The 21,552-nt window shown below is 42.7% G+C and overlaps 1 protein-coding gene and 1 long non-coding RNA gene across 4 annotated transcripts in view; one reads left to right on the top strand and one right to left on the bottom strand.

Annotated features, from left to right (window-relative positions):
* The window catches only part of LOC139574467 (uncharacterized), a 436,827-nt gene that overhangs the window by 219,983 nt on the left and 195,292 nt on the right, over window positions 1-21,552 (top strand). The gene's annotated exons all lie outside the window — the stretch shown is intronic.
* Window positions 1-21,552, bottom strand: part of fstl5 (follistatin-like 5) — a 227,331-nt gene that overhangs the window by 37,614 nt on the left and 168,165 nt on the right. For all 3 annotated transcript variants that reach the window (XM_071399063.1, XM_071399064.1, XM_071399065.1), the window contains 3 exons: window positions 15,524-15,685; window positions 11,713-11,847; window positions 3,241-3,267 (listed from right to left, as the gene is read on the bottom strand). In XM_071399063.1, the coding sequence (XP_071255164.1) occupies window positions 3,241-3,267; window positions 11,713-11,847; window positions 15,524-15,685 (324 nt within the window). The remainder of the gene's footprint in view (window positions 1-3,240; window positions 3,268-11,712; window positions 11,848-15,523; window positions 15,686-21,552) is intronic.

Here is a 21,552-nt window from a genome sequence, read left to right on the forward strand (position 1 = left end):
AGGTAATTAGCTAGTTCAATATACCTGGAAAAAATTACATATTATTAGCTGTTCGCTAGCAGTAAATGTATTTTCTTTGGTTGCATAAACTTTAGTGGGTAGTGTCAGTAGTTAGATACACCACTGACATGGCAAAAAATAATAATAGTAAAAGTAACTACTGAAAACACTATGAAAATTTGAATTCAGTTAATTAAACTACCACCAAGCTACTACAAAATGTAGTTGAATTACTAGTTGAATTACATGTCGTGGAACTACTCCCCAACACTGTTCGTTAGACACTGTCATTATAGAAACTAATGTACAGTATCCATATTAGGACAGCTTGACATTTCCATTGAATTTGTGTCAATCAATGTCATTTAATCTACTTTATAACATGATATAGTAATTCACTGTTCAATAAGCTCAGGGCCCTGGTTCTGAACCCCACCCCGTGAAACTGGGTCCTGGACTTCCTGATGGGCTGCCTCAACACAGGAGCCCCACAAGGGTACGTGCTCAGCCCCCTTCTGTACTCCCTGTTCACCCATGACTGCATGGCCATGCATGCCTCCAACTCAATCATCAAGTTTTCAGACGACACAACCGTAGTAGGCCTGACGAGATAGCCTACAGGGAGGAGGTGAGGGCCCTGGCAGAGTGGTGCCTGGAAAATAACCTCTCCCTCAACGTCAACAAATGAAGGAGCTGATCGTGGACTTCAAGAGACAGCAGAGGGAGCAAGCCCCCATCCACATCGATGGGACCGCAGTGGAGAAGGTGAAACGCTTCAAGTTCCTCGATGTACACATCAATGACAATCTGAAATGATCCACCCAGTGTGGTGAGGAAGGCGCAACAGTGCCTCTTCAACCTCAAGAGGCTGAAGAAATTCAGCTTGACCCCTAAGACCCTCAAAATTTTTCAGAAGCACCATTGAGAGCATCCTATTGGGCTGTATCACAGCAGGATACGGCAACTGCACTGCCCGCAACCGCAGGGATATCTCCAGAGGGTGGTGTGGTCTGCTGAACGCATCACCGGGGGCACACTGCCTGCCCTCCAGGAAACCTACAGCACCCAATGTCACAGGAAGGCCAAAAGGATTACCAAGAACATCAATCACACGAGCCACTGCCTGTTCACCCCGCTATCATCCAGAAGGCGAGGTCAGTACAGGTGTATCAAAGCAGGGAGCGAGAGACTGAAAAACAGCTTCTATCTCAAGGCCATCAGACTGTTAAAAAGCCATCACTGGCCTCCACCCATTACCCTGCCCTGAACTAAGTCACTGTCACTAGCCGGCTACCATCCGGTTACTCAACCCTGCGCCTTAGAGGCTGCTGCCCTATATACAAAGACATGGAATTACTGGTCACTTTAATAATGGAACACTGGTCACTTTAATAATGTATACATACGGTTTTACTCATTTCATATGTATATACTGTATTCTAGTCAACTATTGCTGCATATATACTATTCTATCCTACGTATTCTACAGATAAACTAAATATTCTATCCACATACTGTCCATAATGTCTATACATCACATCACATTTATTTGTACTCCAAATAAATACAGTACCAGTCAAAGGTTTGGACACACCTACACATTCAAGGGTTTATCTTTATTTTCCTATTTTCTACATTGTAAAATAATAGTGAAGACATTAAAACTATGAAATAACACATATGGAATCATGTAGTAATATTTTAAATTCTTCAAAGTAGCCACCCTTTGCCTTGATGACAACTTTGCACACGCTTGGCATTCTCTCAACCAGCTTCATGAGGTAGTCACCTGGAATGTTTTTCCAACAGGAGTTCATACATATGCTGAGCACTTGTTGGCTGCTTTTCCTTCACTCTGCGGTCCAACTCATCCCAAACCATCTCAATTGGGTTGAGGTTGGGTGATTGTGGAGGCCAGGTCATCTGATGGCTCTCCTTCTCAATCAAATACACAGCCTGGAGGTGTGTTTGGGTCATTGTCCTGTTGAAAAACAAATGATAGTCCCACTAAGGACAATCCTGATGGGATGGCTTATTGCTGCAGAATGCTGTAGTAGCCAAGCTGGTTAAGTGTGCCTTGAATTTTAAATAAATCACTGACAGTGTCACCAGCAAAGCACCCCCACACCTCCTCCTCCGTGCTTCACAGTTGGAACGACACATAAGGAGATCATCCATTCACCTATTCTGTGTCTCACAAAGACACGGCGGTTGTAAACAAAAATCTCAAATTTGGACTCATCAGACCAAAGTACAGATTTCCACCAGTCTAATGTCCACTGCTCGTGTTTCTTGGCCCAAGCAAGTCTCTTCTTATTATTGGTGTCCTTTAGTAGTGATTTCTTTGCAGCAATTTGACCATGAAGGCCTGATTCACACAGTCTCCTCTGAACAGTTGATGTTGTCTGTTACTTGTAGCATTTATTTGGACTGCAATCTGAGGTGCAGTTAATTGCCGATTTCTGAGGCTGGTAACTCTAATGAATGTATCCTCTGAAGCAGAGGTAACTCTGGGTCTTCCTTTCCTGTGGCAGTCCTCATGAAAGCTAGTTACCTCATAGCGCTTGATGGTTTTTGCGACTGCACTTGAAGAAACGTTCAAAGTTTTTGAAATTTCCCACATTGACTGACCTTCATGTCTTAAAGTAATGATGGACTCTCGTTTCTCTTTGCTTATCTGAGCTTTTCTTGCCATACTATGGATAGTTGGGCTATCTTCTGTATACCACCCTCGTATACCACCCACCCTGAAATATACCACCCACCCTGAAAAAGGCTCACCTTCATGAAGCTGGTTAAGAAAATGCCAAGGGTGTGCAAAGCTGTCTTCAAGGCAAAGGGTGGCTACTTTGAAGAATCTCAAATATAAAATATATTTTGATTTGTTTAACACTTTTTTGGTTACTACATGGTTACTACTATATGTGTTATTTCATAGTTTTTATGTCTTCACTATCATTATAAACGTAGAAAGTAGTCAAATAAAAAAAATCCCTGCAATGGGTAGTACTTCACTGGTACTGTATATATGTTTATACATTGCTCATCCTAATATTTATACATTTCTTAATTCCATTATTTTACCTTTAGATCTGTGTGTATTGTGTATTGTTAGATATTACTGCATTGCTGGAGCTAGGAAAACAAGCATTTCGCTACACCCGCAACAACATCTGCTAAATATGTGTATGTGACCAATACAATTTTAATTGATTTTATATAGTTTAATTACAAACATACCTTCCTCTCTCCACAGAATGTTTGCCACTGAAAGGAAGACAAGAAAAGAAAGACCAAGAATGTGCATTAGTGAGAAATCGATGATTGTCCCTTTTTGAGCATTCACACACCAACTAAGAAAAAACAAAATGAATGTTTTATGAAAAGTGTCTCTCCAATAGAAACCCCCAGTTTGAGAATAATTTGATACCAAACACTTGAGGGCGAAACACAGTGCAGGTGTTATATTGTAAATACACAAATACACAAAAAACATTTTCCAACATTTGTTCTTGTTTTGTTGTTAGCCCCACTAAAAAGCCATCCTTAGAAATCTGTACTATGTACTGCAAAAGCATGTACCACATGCTATAAAATTGACATGATATTGAATCAAATAAATGTACACCTCAGGTAATTATCCATCAATAAATATATGTTTTACATATTAGGGTATTAGCCATCATATCATCAAATCTACATATATCTCAAGCGTAAATGAGTTCTAGAGGTCATTAAAGAGGATTATTTTGTGAGACTATTTTTGGCTGACTAAAACTGCCGTAATTTCTCATTAAATTCACTTGGAGACAACTAATGACATGGAATTGGAAACTACAGCTGCATAATAACCAAGCGGCTTTAATGCATGAACTGGAATACAACCCCACAAAGCCCTCAAAGCCTTTTGAGATGAGAGTGATGTGCCTCTTAAAAGGATGTGCTCATTTCGCGACGAGTACAGATGAACACCCAGAGCCTGTGTACTGAGTGCCTGTGTCTATCACAGAAAATGTGAAGATGTTGCCATTCAGGAGCAGATGCAAATAACAGACCCATTTCTTTGTCTTGACTATCCTCATTTTCCCGCTGTATAAGCGCGATGACCTTCTCCTATTGTTCATCCATCCCACAACCCCCTCTGTTTCCATTCCATCTTCCATTTTCCTGACCGTCTGCAAACCAATCTCGGGCCCCAATTCAGTTCTGATTTTAATCTCCCCCTATTCTGATGCTGCTCATTCTCTCACCCTCTCTTCTGCTGTGTGGAGAGTGATGGAGAGAATAGAGAAAGAGAGAAAAGTTAAAAAAAAGCTTTGGCAGTGGCATGACAGACCTGTTAGTCAAGCCTAATCTTTCAAAAGTGCTTCGTCAAGTCCCACTCTGTTGTACTCATGCATACATTTTGTTCTCATTAAAAAGTTACACAAGAGAACTGATGTAGAGGAATGATTAACATGGGAAGAAAAGGGGAGTGTTAGGGAAACGCTGCACTGTTCCAGTTTCTGGTGATGTTCCAAAAATCGTCAGATTGGTACTGCTGGGGGAAATGGAGGAAGGAGTATGGTAGTGAGATGAGATCTTGGTGCCCAAGTCTTTTCCAATAAAGCAATGATTAGATGCTATTCATCACAAGGCAGAAAGATTGTGCTCGTTCTAAAACATACGGGTGGCCCCCACATCACATTCGTCATCCATATTAGAAAACATCTATGTGCTACTTTCAGCGGCGGCGGATTTCACTACACCGGTCCTGAATAACTGTTCCCAAATGAAGAGCGCCAGAATTTTGCAGTCGTCAGGCGGACTCGACACTCCCCACACAACAACACCTTCCCGTCAGCAAGGTTACAACACAAACTCGATTTGTTTACAAGGGCACACGGATGCGACATTTGGGCACAGTGCCTGTGGATAGGAACATCCTGGCATCACAGCCAGCAGACTTCCTGACTGCATTAACAGGTGAAGCCAGGCAGCCCCAGCTTAGCTAATTAGGCTGGCAGATGCAAATAGGAAAAGGCATCGTGACACAGTCGCCCTGGGTGTCTTCCTCTCTGTTCTTCTCCCACTGTGATTCATTGGATTTATCAGCCTATGTTTGGGATTGAGTCGCCTGGCAACATTGGCACGTTGTGTCTGCTTTGTGTGTCAGTTGTTATGCAAATTGACCTGGCAGCGTTGTATAATCGAGACTGAGGATATGTTTTAATTATGGCTGGCTATAAATACCTTTGTCCAAATACTGCCTGGATTTATTGACATGATGATGACACTGTTGTGGTGAGCTGAATGTTCCATGTACAGCTCAGTAGCTCAGCTCAGTATTTCATATGGATCCATTACTACACATTAATATTTCTGTTTCATGGTCTGACTGTTATGGATCGATAGAAATGTATGGAAAGATTGAAAAATATGTTTCTAAAATGCCATACAAAGAATTGAGAGAATGTGATTACCTACACTAAATATGGACATGTAATATTTTTAAAGGGAAAGATGAATAGTCTGTTCAGACACGAAATGGAAAGTTTTTCCCACTAACAACTATGCTGTATCACCACCAACTTAAGTGTACATCAACCTAAATGTTTCCTGTTCCAATTCCATGAAACGCTGTAAATGGATTAATGTTCAACTAGAGTTTTTTTTGTTTTTTTTGTTGCTGCAGTTACTTTTAGCAGCTTAATCCTGAAGATTTAAGGACGCTTCATTACTGGAGGGATAACTTTAGCTGGATTGAGAAACACCCTGGTCATACTATACAGAGTAATGCTGAAATGGAATTCTTCAAAGGCACAAGAGAGATCTATAATTGGAGGTTGAAGTCTCTGGAGAGAACTGACTACAGTGGGAGAAAGTATTATTTTTTAAGAAGAAAATATCCAACCGTTTAATCCTGGGTTGGAAATATCCGTGAATATTTCAAAAGTGCAAGTAATTGGTCAGCGAGAAGTTGAAAATCTGGTCCCGCATGGAGCTACCCATGTGATTTTACATCGTCAGGAGAAAAAGCAGGATAAATGTGTTGGATGGTTTCAAATAAGTACTTTCCAGACAGCAATATGTTAAGTCTCCCAGTGATGGAAACTTCCCTTTTTGAATTGTAGCCTCACTGTACATGTTGAATCATATATACAATGAGTATACAAAACATTAGGAACACCATCTTAACATTGTGTTTCACCACCTTTTGCCCTCAGAACAGCCTCAATTCGTCAGGGCATGCTCTACAAGGTGTCGAAAACATTCCACAGGGATGCTGGACCATGTTGACTCCAATGCTTCCCACAGTTGTGTGAAGTTGGCTCGATGACGTTTAGGTGGAGGACTATTCTTGATACACACGGGAAACTGAGAGTGAAAAACACAGTAGCGTTGCAGTTCTTGACACACTCAAACCGGTGCGCCTGGCACCTACTACCAAATCAAATCGAATCAAAATCAAATCAAAGTATTGGCCCCTACCATAACCCATTCAAAGGCACTTCAATATTTTGTATTTTAAAAGAAGGATTGAAGCAGGAGATGAGAAGCAGGTACAGGGAGTGAAGGTTTAATAACTGACGGACATGAAACAGAACAGGAACAGCGGGGCAATCAACCACGTGAAGGAGTCCAGGTGAGTCCAATGAGCGCTGCTGCGGGTAATGATGGTGACAGGTGCGTGTAAAGACCGGTAACCTGGCGCCCTCTCTGAATGGCACACATACACAATCCATGTCTCAATTGTCTCAAGATTAAACATCCTTCTTTAATATCTCTCTTTTCCTTTATCTACACTGATTGAAGAGGATTTACAAGGGATCATAGCTTTCACCTCGATTCACCAGGTCAGTCTATGTCATGGAAAGAGCAGGTGTTCTTAATGTTTTGTACACTCAGTGTATATCTCTCTATTATGTGTGGGAATACTTTGGAACAGATTTCCAAAATTACAATCTCTTGGAGCTGATTTGCTGGTGTTTTTACAGTCTTTTATGTCCAACAATTAAACAAATATTATTATACACAGTACCTGTCAAAAGTTTGGACACACTTACTCATACAAGGGTTTTTCTTTATTTTTACTATTTTCTAAATGTTTTAATGATAGTGAAGACATCAAAACGAAACGAAAAAGGAAATAACACATATGGAATCAAGTAGCAATCAAAAAAGTGTTAAACAAATGAAAATATATTTTATATTTGAGATTATTCAAAGTAGCCACCCTTTGCCTTGATGACAGTGTTGCACACTCTTGGCATTCTCTCAACCAGCTTCATGAGGTAGTCACCTGGAATGTATTTCCATTAACAGGTGTGCCTTGTTGAAAGTTCATTTGTGGAATTTCTTTCCTTCTTAATGCGTTTGAGCCAATCAGTTATGTTGTGACAAGGTAAGGGTGGTATACAGAAGATAGCCTTATTTCGTAAAAGACCAAGTGCATATTATGGCAAGATAAGCTCAAATGAGCAAAGAGAAATGAGAGTCCATCATTACTTTAAGACAGGAAGGTCAGTCAATGTGGGAAATTTCAAAAACGTTGAACGTTTCTTCCAGTGCAGTCGCAAAAACCATCAAGCCCTATGATGAAACTGGCTCTCATGAGGACTGCCATGGGAAAGGAAGACCCAGAGTTACCTCTGCCGCAGAGGATATGTTCATTTGCTGGTGACATTGTCAGTGATTTATTTAGAATTCAAGGCACACTTCACGAGCATGGCTACCACAGCATTCTGCAGCGATACGCCATCCCATCTGGTTTGCGCTTAGTGGGACTATCATTTGTTTTTCAACAGGACAGTGACCCAACACACCTCCAGGCTGTGTAAGAGCTATTTGACCAAGAAGGATAGTGATGGAGTGCTGCATTAGATGACCTGGCCTCCACAATCATCCGACCTCAACCAAATGGAGATGGTTTGGGATGAGTTGGACCGCAGAGAGAAGGAAAAACAGCCAACAAGTGCTCAACATATGTGGAAACTCCTTCAAGACTGTTGGAAAAGCATTCATCATGAAGCTGGTTGAGAGAATGAAAAGAGTGTGCAAAGCTGTCATCAAGGCAAAGGGTGGCTACTTTGAAGAATCTAAAATCTAAAATATATTTTGATTTGTTTAACACTTTTTGGTTACTACATGATTCAATATGTGTTAATTCATAGTTTTGATGTCTTCACTATTATTAAACAATGTAGAAAATAGTAAAAATAAAGAAAAACCCTTGAATGAGTAGGTGTACAAACTTTGACTGGTACTGTATATCTATTTTTAAGAAAGCTTGGGCGGGCCAACTAAAATGTGGCCTGTGGGTCGCCAGTTGGGGAACCATACCTCTATACCCTACCCTACATGTTCTTAATGTTTTGTACACTCAATGTATTTACGTCTGGGAGAAAAGTGACAGCCTTCACTGAGTTGTCATAATGCCAAAATCACCCCAAAAAATAAATGTGAGAGAGCGTCAATTTATTTACACTGCGTAGTGTAGTCTACTTAGCATAGGGAAGATCACAACAATTCCTCTAATTCCTTTTCTACAAATGACCCAAGCAATTTATCTTCTTATTTTACCAGCATTGCTCTGCGTAGACACAAGAAAAATAGACTTGCTTTCTAATTTGATGAGCTATGACGCCATAGACACCGTTGGCTCTGGAGCCCATCTGTTTTCTTTCGTTCACATCTGTGCATTCTAATTCCAGTGTGTACACGCTCGTAAAAAAAAAGCTTTCCGTTTGATTTGGGCTTAAGGCTGATTCAACTAAGGGCTCGATAATTTGTTGAATTAGGTGTGTTAGTGCTGGGCTATAACAAAAGTCTGCACTCCCTATGGGTTTCCTGGACCCAAATACTGTTGTAAACGCTTCACAATAATGCACCATACATGCATGACACAAGCTCAAGGATGCCATACAAAGGGCTTACAAATGCTTCACAATGGAGCACCTGCAGATAGACCCACAGCCAGAGAGACAGACCCACAGCCAGCCAGACAGACAGTCCCACAGCCAGCCAGACAGATCCACATCCAGACAGACAGACCCACAGCCAGACAGACAGACCCACAGCCAGACAGACAGACCCACAACCAGATCCACAGACATACATGCAGACAGACAGACAGAGTTGCTTTAGACAAGTGTTCTCAAAAGTGGCGTAACACATTCAGTGACAGACAGTCATCTCAAAGCTGGAGCCTTCATAGACACAGCCTCTCCAGGACTGTGGCATCACCTGTTACAGTGTGTGACTGTGCACCATTTGGCCGCCAAGCGCCGCACATCATGAAATTGCCTCATTTTTGACAAGCCTTGGTGACAGAAAAGCTGCCATCCTCAGAAATGGCCGAATGAATAAAAGATAAATGGCTGCTAGCCCTAGCCCAGGGGATATGAAGGTCAGTGTCATCAAAAGCCCTGGACACACAGGGACAGACAGACAGACAGACAGACAGACAGACAGACAGACAGACAGACAGACAGACAGACAGACAGACAGACAGACAGACAGACAGACAGACAGACAGACAGACAGACAGACAGACAGACAGACAGACAGACAGACAGACAGACAGACAGACCCACCCACAGCCAGACCCACAGCCAGACCCACAACCAGACAGACAGTCCCACAGCCAGCCAGACAGTCCCACAGACAGACAGACCCACAGACAGACAGACAGACCCACAGACAGACAGACAGACACAGACAGACAGACCCACCCACAGCCAGACCCACAGCCAGACCCACAACCAGACAGACAGTCCCACAGCCAGCCAGACAGTCCCACAGCCAGACAGACAGACCCACAGACAGACAGACAGTCCCACAGCCAGCCAGCCAGCCAGCCAGCCAGACAGACAGACAGACAGACAGACAGACAGACAGACAGACAGACAGACAGACAGACAGACAGACAGACAGACAGACAGACAGACAGACAGACAGACAGACAGACAGACAGACAGACAGACAGACACAGACCCACAACCAGACAGATAGACCCACACAGACAGACAGACAGACCGACAGACAGACAGGCCATGGCACTGCTGTTGCTGGCACCACAGGTTAGGTTTCTGCATAGCTTGGGACTGTGAACCATGGCCAACACAGTGTGAAAGCTTGATGTGATCAACTGTGTTAGACATCGATTGACACAAACTTGCACACACACTCGTTGACCCACACACACACACATTGACACACGCATTAACACACTCAAGTTGACACACACCCAAACACACATACAGTACTGACATGCATACACCGTAGGCCCATGTCCCTCTCTCTGTGCCTTGGCTGGTGTTAACCTAAACCAACACCAACAAAAAAACCTGCCTCACGGACATCCGACGCTCCAGGAATAATTGCCGAACCATTTTGAAGTGCAGGGCAGATATTCGTGCTATTTTAGCAGCAGTTCCTGTCAGATTAATTGCGCTCCACCACGGGTGACAGTTGACTAAAGACCACTCTGAATATAGTCTGCTCATTTATTCGACGGCGATGAAGCGCACCAACGACGTCAAGAAAACAATTAACTTTAACGTGGTGACGAGAAGCAGGTTTTTGACTTTGAACGAGCTCTGGGTGAATCTGCTGAGTTGTGTTCATTTTTCGCTCAGACTATCATGTCTCTCACCTCATCTGCTGCTTACTATTACGATGACCACTTCAGCAATCTATCAACACTATGTTGAATAAGGCTTTCAAAATGTCACATTTATTTCTATAAACTAGATATCTGATGTATGGACCATTTATGTAGCCGAATGAGCCATTTGCAAGTGATAACTCACAAATTGGAAATAGTGGACAGGAGAAAATAAAATATAAGATGTGGAATGACATCACATCTAACTAAAAATGGAATGGATGATATGAGGGAGACCAAGCTCTAACAAATGCTGGTAGACTGCATTGGGGATGAGGTTGTATCGTTGTTTCATTGTTTCGTTCCCAGATGGGAGGTCATTGAGGGGCCGACATCTACTGAGGAACAGCAGACAGTTATCCAATCAGAGAGAGGGATGGTGGGAGAGAGGGAGGCAGGAAAGAGAGAATGGGGAGATATCTAGGAATAGGTTTTCTAAGGTTAAAGTCTGCCAGCCTAGGGACACTAGTTACCCTGGTTATATGGAGGGCATTTCACACAGACCATATCACACGCGTCAGCTGATCACAAGTCTCTGTGTTGCTGTGTTTGCTTTTTTGTGCCGTTATTAGGAGAGGAGAGAATTAGCGACAACGTGGTCACAATCATTGGTTGAACTTAAAAAACTGATTTTGACATTTTGGAAAGGCCAACAATAATGACAGAGTCAATGAATGGGACTGTGTCTGATCTGAGCACGTATTTGTATCATAATTCTATGTTGTCCCTTAGGGCCACCGTACAATTTCTCCTAAAGCTGTATTCATTTCAATTAAAGAAGATTCTGAGCTGAAAATAAACTTCAGGATTCTACACAACACGACCATTAACATTGTACTAGAACAGGTACCATTGGTCTCTGTAGCCTAACCACCTGAGCACTAGATAATACAGAATGTAGCTATCTCTGTTATTTCTCTAGCATAAGTTCTATTATTACTTTGGAGGTTATAAACTATTAAGAGACTGGATGAATTATTTAGTGTTTTGAGCTGCGTGTCTCCATTATCCCCAGGAAAGGACATACAGACAGACAGAGGGACAAAGTAGACATCATGACATACGGGTCTTGCGCGCCGAGTCCTCCACAAACAGAGAGGAGATGTCCTCGTCCAACCCGGCGTCGTTTTTGGCAATGCAGCTGTATGCCCCTGTGTCCTCGAAGTGTACGTTGCTGATGTGCACCTCGCTTCCGTTAGCTGTTTGACAAAAAATAACACGAGTGCGTGTTCACACACATGCACACACACACACAGACAGACACACACGCAGGCACGTACACACATTGTCAGTAAGTGTGACACAGACAAATAAAATACCATTTGCAGTTCCTCTCTCAGCGACGTCTGGCATCTTTTATCAAAGTCACCCCTACATAACTGATTCTAATAAGATAGGAGACAGGACAGTGAGGTGTTTTAACAGAATTGGAAGAAGTCAAAATGCGAGACTTTTAAGAGTTGTCCCATGCAGTGGGAGTCATTGTGTATTGAGTTGATCTAGTTGTCGCTAACGCTAGGGTGTCTGCACATCTGGGGAATGATTTAGGTGTGACACCACTGAGAACTGATTCAGGGGTTGAACACTGGACCTGTCATTCATGCAGAAGAAAGCACTAGGAAAAGACATGAGGTATATCCAGTATACTAAACCAGGGTTTTGTTCAGTAGGTGGAAAAAGCTTTGAAATGGAGTGAAACAGAGAGGTAACAGCTGTCCAATAATTCAAATCCAATTTTATTTGTCACATGCGCCGAATACCTTGTAGTGAAATGCTTACTTGCAAGCCCTTAACCAACAATGCAGTTATAAGAAAATACCCCCCCCCCCCCAAAAACAGCAGTAAATAACAATAGCGGGGCTATATACAGGCGGTACCGGTACAGAGTCAATGTGTCAATGTACGGGGGCACCAGTGTCGAGGTAATTGAGGTAATTATGTACATACAGGTAGGGTTATTAAAGTGGCTATGCATAGATAATAGCAGAGAGTAGCAGCAGTGTGTGTGTGTGGGGGGGTGCAAATAGTCTGGGTAGCCATTTGATTAGCTGTTCAGAAGTCTTATGACTTGGGGATAGAAGCTGTTTGGAAGCCTCCTGGACTTAGACTTGGCGCTCCGGTAACGCTTGCCGTGCAGTACCAGAGAGAACAGTCTATGACTAGGGTGGCTGGAGTCTTTGACTATTTTTAGGACCTTCCTCTGACACCGCTTGGTATGGAGGTCCTGGATGACAGGAGCTTGGCCCTGGTGATGTACTGGGCCATACGCACTACCCTCTGTAGTGCCTTGCGGTCGGAGGCCGAGCAGTTGCCATACCAGAAAGTGATGCAACCCATCAGGATGCTCTCGATGGTGCAGCTGTAAAACCTTTTGAGGATCTGGGGACCCATGCCAAATCTTTTCAATCTCCTAAGGGGGAATAGGTTTTGTCGTGCCCTCTTCACGACTGTCTTGGTGTGTTTGGACCATGTTAGTTTGTTGGTGATGTGGACGCCAAGGAACTTGAACAGGAGGGGACTGAGCACGCACCCGAGGGGCCCCCGTGTTGAGGATCAGCTTGGTGAATGTGTTGTTACCTACCATTACCACCTGGGGGCGGCCCGTCAGAAAGTCTAGGATCCAGTTGCAGAAGGAGATGTTAAGTCCCAGGGTCCTTAGCTTTGAGGGAACTATGGTGTTGAACGCTGAGCTGTAGTCAATGAATAGTATTCTCACATAGGTGTTCCTTTTGTCCAGGTGGGAAAGGGCAGTGTGGAGTGCAATAGAGATTGCATCATCTGTGGATCTGTTTGGGCGGTATGCAAATTGGAGTGGGTCTATGGTTTCTGGGATAATGGTGTTGATGTGAGCCATGACCAGCCTTTCAAAGCATTTCATGGCTACAGACTATAGTGCAGACTACATTTCATGGCTACAGTGCTACGGGTTGGTAGTCATTTAGGCAGGTTACCTTAGTGTTCTTTGGCACAGGGACTATGGTGGTCTGCGTGAAAAATGTTGGTATTTCAGACTCAGACAGGGAGAGGCTGAAAATGTCAGTGAAGACACTTGCCAGTTGGTCAGCGCATGCTCGGAGTACACGTCCTGGTAATCCGTCTGGCCCAGCGGCCTTGTGAATGTTGACTTGTTTAAAGGTCTTACTCACATCGGCTGCAGAGAGCGTGATCACACAGTCATCCAGAACAGCTGACGCTGTCATGCATGTTTCAGTGTTACTTGCCTCGAAGCAAGCATAGAAGTTATTTAGTTCATGTGGTAGGCTCATGTCACTGGGCAGCTTTCGGCTGTGCTTCCTTTTGTAGTCTGTAATAGTTTTCAAGCCCTGCCACAGCCGAAGAGTGTTGGAGCCGGTGTAGTACGATTCGATCTTAGTCCTGTATTGACGCTTTGCCTGTTTGATGGTTCGTCGGAGGGCATAGCGGGATTTCTTGTAAGCTTCCAGGCTAGAGTCCCACTCCATGAAAGCGACAGCTCTACCCTTTAGCTCAGTGTGAATGTTGCCTGTAATCCATGGCTTCTGGTTGGGGTATATACGTACAGTCACTGTGGTGACGACGTCCTCGATGCACTTATTGATAAAGCCAGTGACTGATGTGGTGTACTCCTCAATGCCATCGGAAGAATCCCGGAACATATTCCAGTCTGTGGTTGCCAAACATTAGTTTAGCATCTGCTTCATCTGACCACTTTTTTATAGACTGAGTCACTGGTGCTTCCTGCTTTAATTTTTGCTTTTTGCTTTTGCTTTTGCTTGTAAACAGAAATCAGGATAGAGTTATGGTCAGATTTGCCAAATGGAGGGCGAGGGAGAGCTTTGTACGCGTCTCTGTGTGTGGAGTAAAGGTGGTCAAGAAATGTTTTCCCCTCTGGTTGCACATTTAACATGCTGATAGAAATGAGGTAAAACTGTTTTATGTTTTCCTGCATTAAAGTCATCGGCCACTAGGAGTGCCACCTCTGGATGAGCGTTTTTCTGTTTGCTTATGGCGGAATACAGCTCATTTAGAGCGGTTTTAGTGCCAACCTCGCTCTGTGATGGAATGTAGACAGCTACAAAAAATACAGATGGAAACTCTCTAGGTAGACAGTGTGGTCTACAGCTTATCATGAGATACTCTACCGCAGGCGAGCAAAGCTTGAGACTTCCTTAGATATTGTGCACCAGCTGTTGTTTACATAAATGGATAGGCCCCCGCCAGTGTCTTACCAGAGGCTGCTGTTCTGTCTTGCCAATAGAGTGTATAGAGTGTATAACCCGCCAGCTGTATGTTCTTAATGTCGTCGTTCAGCCGCGATTCGGTGAAACTTAAGATAATACAGTTTTTAATGTCCTGTTGGTAGGATATATGTGCTTTCAGTTCGTCCCATTTATTTTCCAGCGATTGAATGTTAGCTAGCAGAATGGAAGGCAAGAGCAGATTAGCCACTCGTCGCCTGATCCTCCCAAGGCACCCTGATCTTTTGCCTCAATCTCTATTTCCTTCTCCAGCAAATCACGGGGATCAGGGCCTGGTCGGGTGTCTGCAGTTTATCCCTCGCGTCAGACTCATTGAAGAAGAACTCCTCGTCCAATTTGAGGTGAATAATCCCAGTTGATGTCCAGAAGCTCTTTTCGGTCATAAAAGCCGGTAGCAGCCACATTATGTACAAAACAAGTTATGAACAACGCGAAAAAACAAACAAATTAGCATGATTGGTTGATAGCCGATAAGACGGCAGCCCTACCCTCCAGCGCCATCAGGAATGTAATTACACAGATCTTCCATTTTGGTTGCACAACATTTTGCTTCAGTGTGCCCTACTGAACACTTCTCAGATGTATGCCAGCTAGATCTGATAACCCCCTTCCCCCCCAGAAACTAGATTGTACCCACCTTGCAGGGTGAGCTGCTTAGACAGCTTGGTAGCGATGTCCATGCCATTCTTCAGCCATGCCAGTTGTGGGTTGGGGATACCCTCAGCATGGCACCGGAGACTGGCCGTCACCCCTGGCTCCCGGGCCTGGCTCTCTGGGTAGACTCGGATGACGGGAGGAACTGCATTGTGGGAAGAAGGAAGAGAATAAAAGAGAGGAGATAAATGCAGGCCCACATACTCCATTAAAATTGAAAGGGCTTTTGAGGATCGAGGCAGCCTTATTGGATGAGAAGTTTTCTTTTAGAGTGTCTGCCAAGTCCATTTAACTTCTCACTCCGCATTAACATACTATCAATAGGATCAAGTGCATTTCCAGCATACACTGAATGCCGTTAAAAACATTGGTGTGCTCAGCGAGAACCGCGCAAACCAAACTAATCTAGATCAATAAAAGAGACCTCGTGGGGCTGGCCATTGATTCTGTGCAACATTTTGTCAGGCAAGGTTCATCACTTGTTAACACAGCCACAAAGTCATAAACACTGCCAATTTCTACAATATATCTACTGATTTTAAATCTAACCCTAACCCTACACCTAACCATAACCTTAATCACACTGCTAACCTTATGCCTTATCGTAACCTTCAATTATTTTTTCATACCTTTTTACAATTTAGCCCCTTTGTGGTTGTGTTATCTAGTCAAAACCTCAGGCAAGGGGATGGAGGGGAAGGAGCTGAAAGAAGTAACAGATTTCTATAACACTTGTTTGGTAAAACTGTGTTTGACAGAAATGCCAGTAATACCATTCCAAAAGAGCAGTAACACCAAGGCTGCAGAGTAGAGTGCTACCCTGGCAGGCTGTCATTGGAAATTGAAGAGGAGGGCCACTGGATGCAGAGAATACTTCCTGTTGGCTTGATTGGGGAGAGGAAGTCTTTGGCAAGCCAGGTGAGTGTGAGACTACAGGGTGGTTTGGTTCCATGGCCATCTGCTTTCCAGTAGCATTCTGGTTCCTAGAACCTGGTGCCAACAACCTGCCTCAGCTTGAAGGAATGCCATCCAGGAATGCCACCCAGAACACCAACCGTAACGAGCCATGGCAGGTGTTAGGTAAAGGTAGGCAGCTGACAGAGCTAACTAACATTGAGTTTAAAATATTGTTTGACTTTATATATCAAGCATCATAAAACGTTACTTTTGTAGGTGTATGCTATGCAAGCGAGTATGTAATTTGTTCAAGTATCAGAGGTGATTCGAAATTTTATTGAACTGGGACCTCGGTTCAATTCCCACCAGTTACACTGATAGCAAGTAATTAGGAGACCATTTTGGAGGTCATGCTGTCTTTAGACAGGGAAGGCCTTTAAACTGCACTGTTCCACTCCCAATGGATATTCTACAGTCAGCATGCCTTGTTTAAAACTTCTTCTGGCTGCAATCCCGTTAACGGGATGATATGACAACAGCCAGTGAAAGTGCAGGGCGCAAAATTCAAACAACATACACTCAAACATACATGTATCTTATACCATTTTAAAGGTAATCTTGTTGTTAATCCCACCAAAGTGTCCGATTTCAAATAGGCTTTACAGCGAAAGCACCACAAACGATTATGTTAGGTCACCGCAAAATCACAGAAAAACACAGCTATTTTTCCAGCCAAAGACAGGAGTCACAAAAAGCAGAAATAGAGATAAAATTAATCACTAACCTTTGATGATCTTCATCAGATGACACTCATAGGACTTCATGTTACACAATACATATATGTTTTGTTCGATAAAGTTCATATTTATATCCAAAAACCTCAGTTTACATTGGCGCCATGTTCAGAAATGCCTCCAAAATATCCGGAGAAATTGCAGAGAGCCACGTCAAATAACATAAATACTCATCATAAACTTTGATGAAAGATACATGTTTTACATAGAATTAAAGATACACTTGTTCTTAATTCAACCGCTGTGTCAGATTTCAAAAATCTTTACGGCAAAAGCACAATATTCAATAATCTGAGAACAGCGTTCAGCCACAAAAGTAAGCCATACAGTTACCCGCCAAATTGTGCAGTAAACAAAACTCATAAAAAACATTATAAATCTTCACTTATCTTTGCTGATCTTCGTCGGAATGCACTCCCAGGACTCCCACTTCCACAAGAAATGTTTGTTTTGTTCGGTAATGTCCATCATTTATGTCCAAGTAGCAACTTTTGTTAGCGCGTTTAGTACACATATCCAAACGCTCGTGCAGGTCCAGGCGAACGTCGGACGAAAACTTCAAAAAGTTATATTACAGGTCGAATAAACTTGTCAAACTAAGTATAGAATCAATCTTTAGGATGTTGTTATCATAAATATTCAATAATGTTCCAACCGGAGAATTCCTTTGTGTCTATAGAAGTAATGGAACACAAGTCGATATCATGTGGAATGCGCGTGACCAAGACCTGGCTCTCTGCCAGACCGCTGACTCAAACAGCTCCCATCCGGCTCAACATCACAGTAGAAGCTTCAACGTTCTACAGACTGTTGACATCTAGTGGAAGCCGTAGGAAGTGCAAACAGATCCATATCCTACAGTGTTTTCAATAGGCGATGAGTTGAAAATCGACCAACCTCAGATTTCTCACTTCCTGGTTGGATTTCTTCTCAGGTTTTTGCCTGCCATATGAGTTCTGTTATACTCACAGACATAATTCAAACAGTTCTAGAAACTTCAGAGTGTTTTCTATCCAATACTACTAATAATATGCATATATTAGCAACTATGACTGAGGAGCAGGCCATTTACTCTGGGCACCTCTGTGCACCTTTCATCCAAGCTACTCAATACTGCCCCTGCAGCCATAAGAAGATAAGAGGCCCTAAGGTCTTATTAAAACATACATGTATTTCTCTAATAATTTCTTATTTTTCATGAAAGTAAAACATTTCACAAATATTCCTCTTTGGTGCTCCTCCCACTCCTCCCAAAAATCTTTCCGCTGTGCATGCATTTGTAAACACACTTTTTGCTCCTGTTCGAATCACCATTTCCTTTAGCCCCAGACAGGCACGAATTGGAAGGAAATATAGTCAGTGAGATTTTTCCACTCAAATCTAGATTCCGACAGGATTGGAGCCTGATGTCTGCCTAGGAGAGACAAGAGACATAGTTATAGGACGATGGGACACAGCACCATCATAAAACTCCCCAGCTGTCAATCACACAGCAAGCCTCCCCTCTGCACTGGTTGGTTGCAAAGGAAATGTTTGTGCCACACACACACATAGGCACACACACACTCACGCATCACAAACAGACACACAAACACACCTCTCCCACAAACACACACACAGCCCTTCAGGGGGACAGCCTCGCCATCATGCTCGAGGATGGTTTCAGATTGACTCTTAGCCTCCTTGAGACCTCTGTCCTCTCTATGTGTTGCAACTCAAGTATCACCACCAAGGCAAGCCCCATTGTAAGTGCCCACAAAGTTTTCTGACCACCCACCATGGAGAAAGCTTTTTCCTTGGCCCAGACTCATCTCTGAGAAGTGATTACTCTTTCAGCAGGCCTGTTCTCACAGCTATCTCTATGCCACCCATAGAAGGTTCCAAACACCAGAGAGCGGGAACCAGACACGGATGCCCCACAGCCCTAGAGACAATGGTGACCACGAATGTGAAAGACGACTTTATGAAATGGAGGGATTCTTTGTGAATACGTATACAAGTTAGACCATGAACATCCCGGGCACAAGTAATGTTCATGTGGCTTATTTCACTAATTGGCACCGCAATTCCTCAGTGCTGCTTTATTAACTTGTCTGTAAATCATGTGATACTAGTCAATGGAATAATATGTAGAAAGCTAGTAGAGGGAAGATTTTGTTGAGTAATCTGGCTGAAAGCAGTTGTTTTGCATTACCATTATGGATCATAAGCGTTCGACCATAATAAATGCATTGCTTACAGCTAAAGTTTTCACATGTTATATTCTTCCTCCCTTTTATATATTATAATGCATTTCTATATAATATAAAGCAATGGTTATCAAAGTACGTATTTACAGTTAAAGGGGGATGTTGTGACGCATAATTGAGTGAAAGCCCATCAGTGAACACCGATGGCTGTTCACACAAAAAACCGACTTTCCCCCCATCCATTTCCGAAATCAATTGCCAGGCAGCATTTCCCTGGGCCAGGCAAAAAAAATATTTCACCAATTAAAGTGAGACATTACCATTAACTATACTGTGAGTGATACAGTTGAAGTTGGAAGTTTACATACACCTTAGCCAAATACAAACTCAAATACAAACTTTAAACTCAGTTTTTCACAATTCCTGACATTAAATCCTCGTAAAATTTCCATGTCTTAGGTCAGTTAGGATCATCACTTCATTTAGGAATGTGAAATGTCAGAATAATAGCAGAGAGAATGATTTATTTCAGATTTTCTTTCTTTCATCATATTCCCAGTGGGTCAGAAGTTTACATACACTCAATTAGTATTTGGTAGCATTGCCGTTAAATTGTTTAACCCTTAGGCCTTGTAGGCCTCCTTGTTTGCACACGCTTTTTCAGTTCTGCCCACAAATTTTCTATAGGATTGAGGTCAAGGCTTACTGATGGCCACTCCAATACCTTGACTTTGTTGTCCTTAAGCCATTTTGCCACCACTTTGGAAGTGTGCTTGGGGTCATTGTCCATTTGGAAGACCCATTTGCGACCAAGCTTTGACTTCCTGACTGATGTCTTGAGATGGTGCGTCAATATATCCACATAATTGTCCTACCTCATGAAGCCATCTATTTTGTGAAGTGCACCAGTCCCTCCTGCAGCAAAGCAACCCCACAACATGATGCTGCCACCCCCGTGCTTCACGGTTGGGATGGTATTCTTCGGCTTGCAAGCGTCTCCCTTTTTTCTCCAAACATAATGATGGTCATTATGGCCAAACAGTTCTATTTCTGTTTCATCAGAACAGAGGACATTTCCCCAAAAAGTATGATCTTTGTCCCCATGTGCAGTTGCAAACCGTAGTCTGGCTTTTTTATGACGGTTTTGGAGCAGTGGCTTCTTCCTTGCTGAGTGGCCTTTCAGGTTATATCGATATAGGACTCGTTTTTAATGTGGATATAGATACTTTTGTACCTGTTTCCTCCAGCATCTTCACAAGGTCCTTTGCTGTTGTTCTGGGATTGATTTGCACTTTTCGCACCAAAGTGCGTTCATCTCTAGGAGACAGAATACATCTTCTTCCTGAGCGGTATGGCTGATTTCTTTAGATTTTTCCATGGTGTCAAGCAAAGAGGCACTGAGTTTGAAGGTTTGCCTTGAAAAACATCCACAGATACACCTCAAATTGACTCAAATTATGCCAATTAGCCTATCAGAAGCTTCTAAAGCCATGACATCGTTTTAAAGGCACAGTCAACTTAGTGTATGTAAACTTCTGACCCACTGGAATTGTGATGCAGTGAATTATAAGTGAAATAATCTGTCTGTAAACAGCTGTTGGAAAAATGACTTGTGTCATGCACAATGTAGATGTCATGTCCTAACCGACTTGCCAAAACTATAGTTTGTTAACCTCTCTGGGATATGTGGGACGCTTGATATAAAATCAAACTTTCATTAAATCACACATATAAGATACCAAATTAAAGCTACACTCGTTGTGAATCCAGCCAACATGTCAGATTTCAAAAAGGCTTTTCGGAGAAAGCATAAGATGCTATTATCTGATGATAGCACAACAGTAAACAAAGAGAGTGTAGCATATTTCAACCCTGCAGGCGCAACACAAAACGCAGAAATAAAATATAAATCATGCCTTACCTTTGACGAATTTCTTTTGTTGGCACTCCAATATGTCCCATAAACATCACAAATGGTCCTTTTGTTCGATTAATTCCGTCCATATATGTCCAAAATGTCAATTTATTTGGCGCGTTTGATCCAGAAAAAAACAGCTTCCAATTTGCGCAACGTCACTACAAAATACCTCAAAAATACCTCAAAAAATACCTCAAAAAAACTACTTTTGTAA

Source organism: Salvelinus alpinus, chromosome 4 (genome assembly GCF_045679555.1).
Source record: "Salvelinus alpinus chromosome 4, SLU_Salpinus.1, whole genome shotgun sequence".
Taxonomy (NCBI): domain Eukaryota; kingdom Metazoa; phylum Chordata; class Actinopteri; order Salmoniformes; family Salmonidae; genus Salvelinus; species Salvelinus alpinus.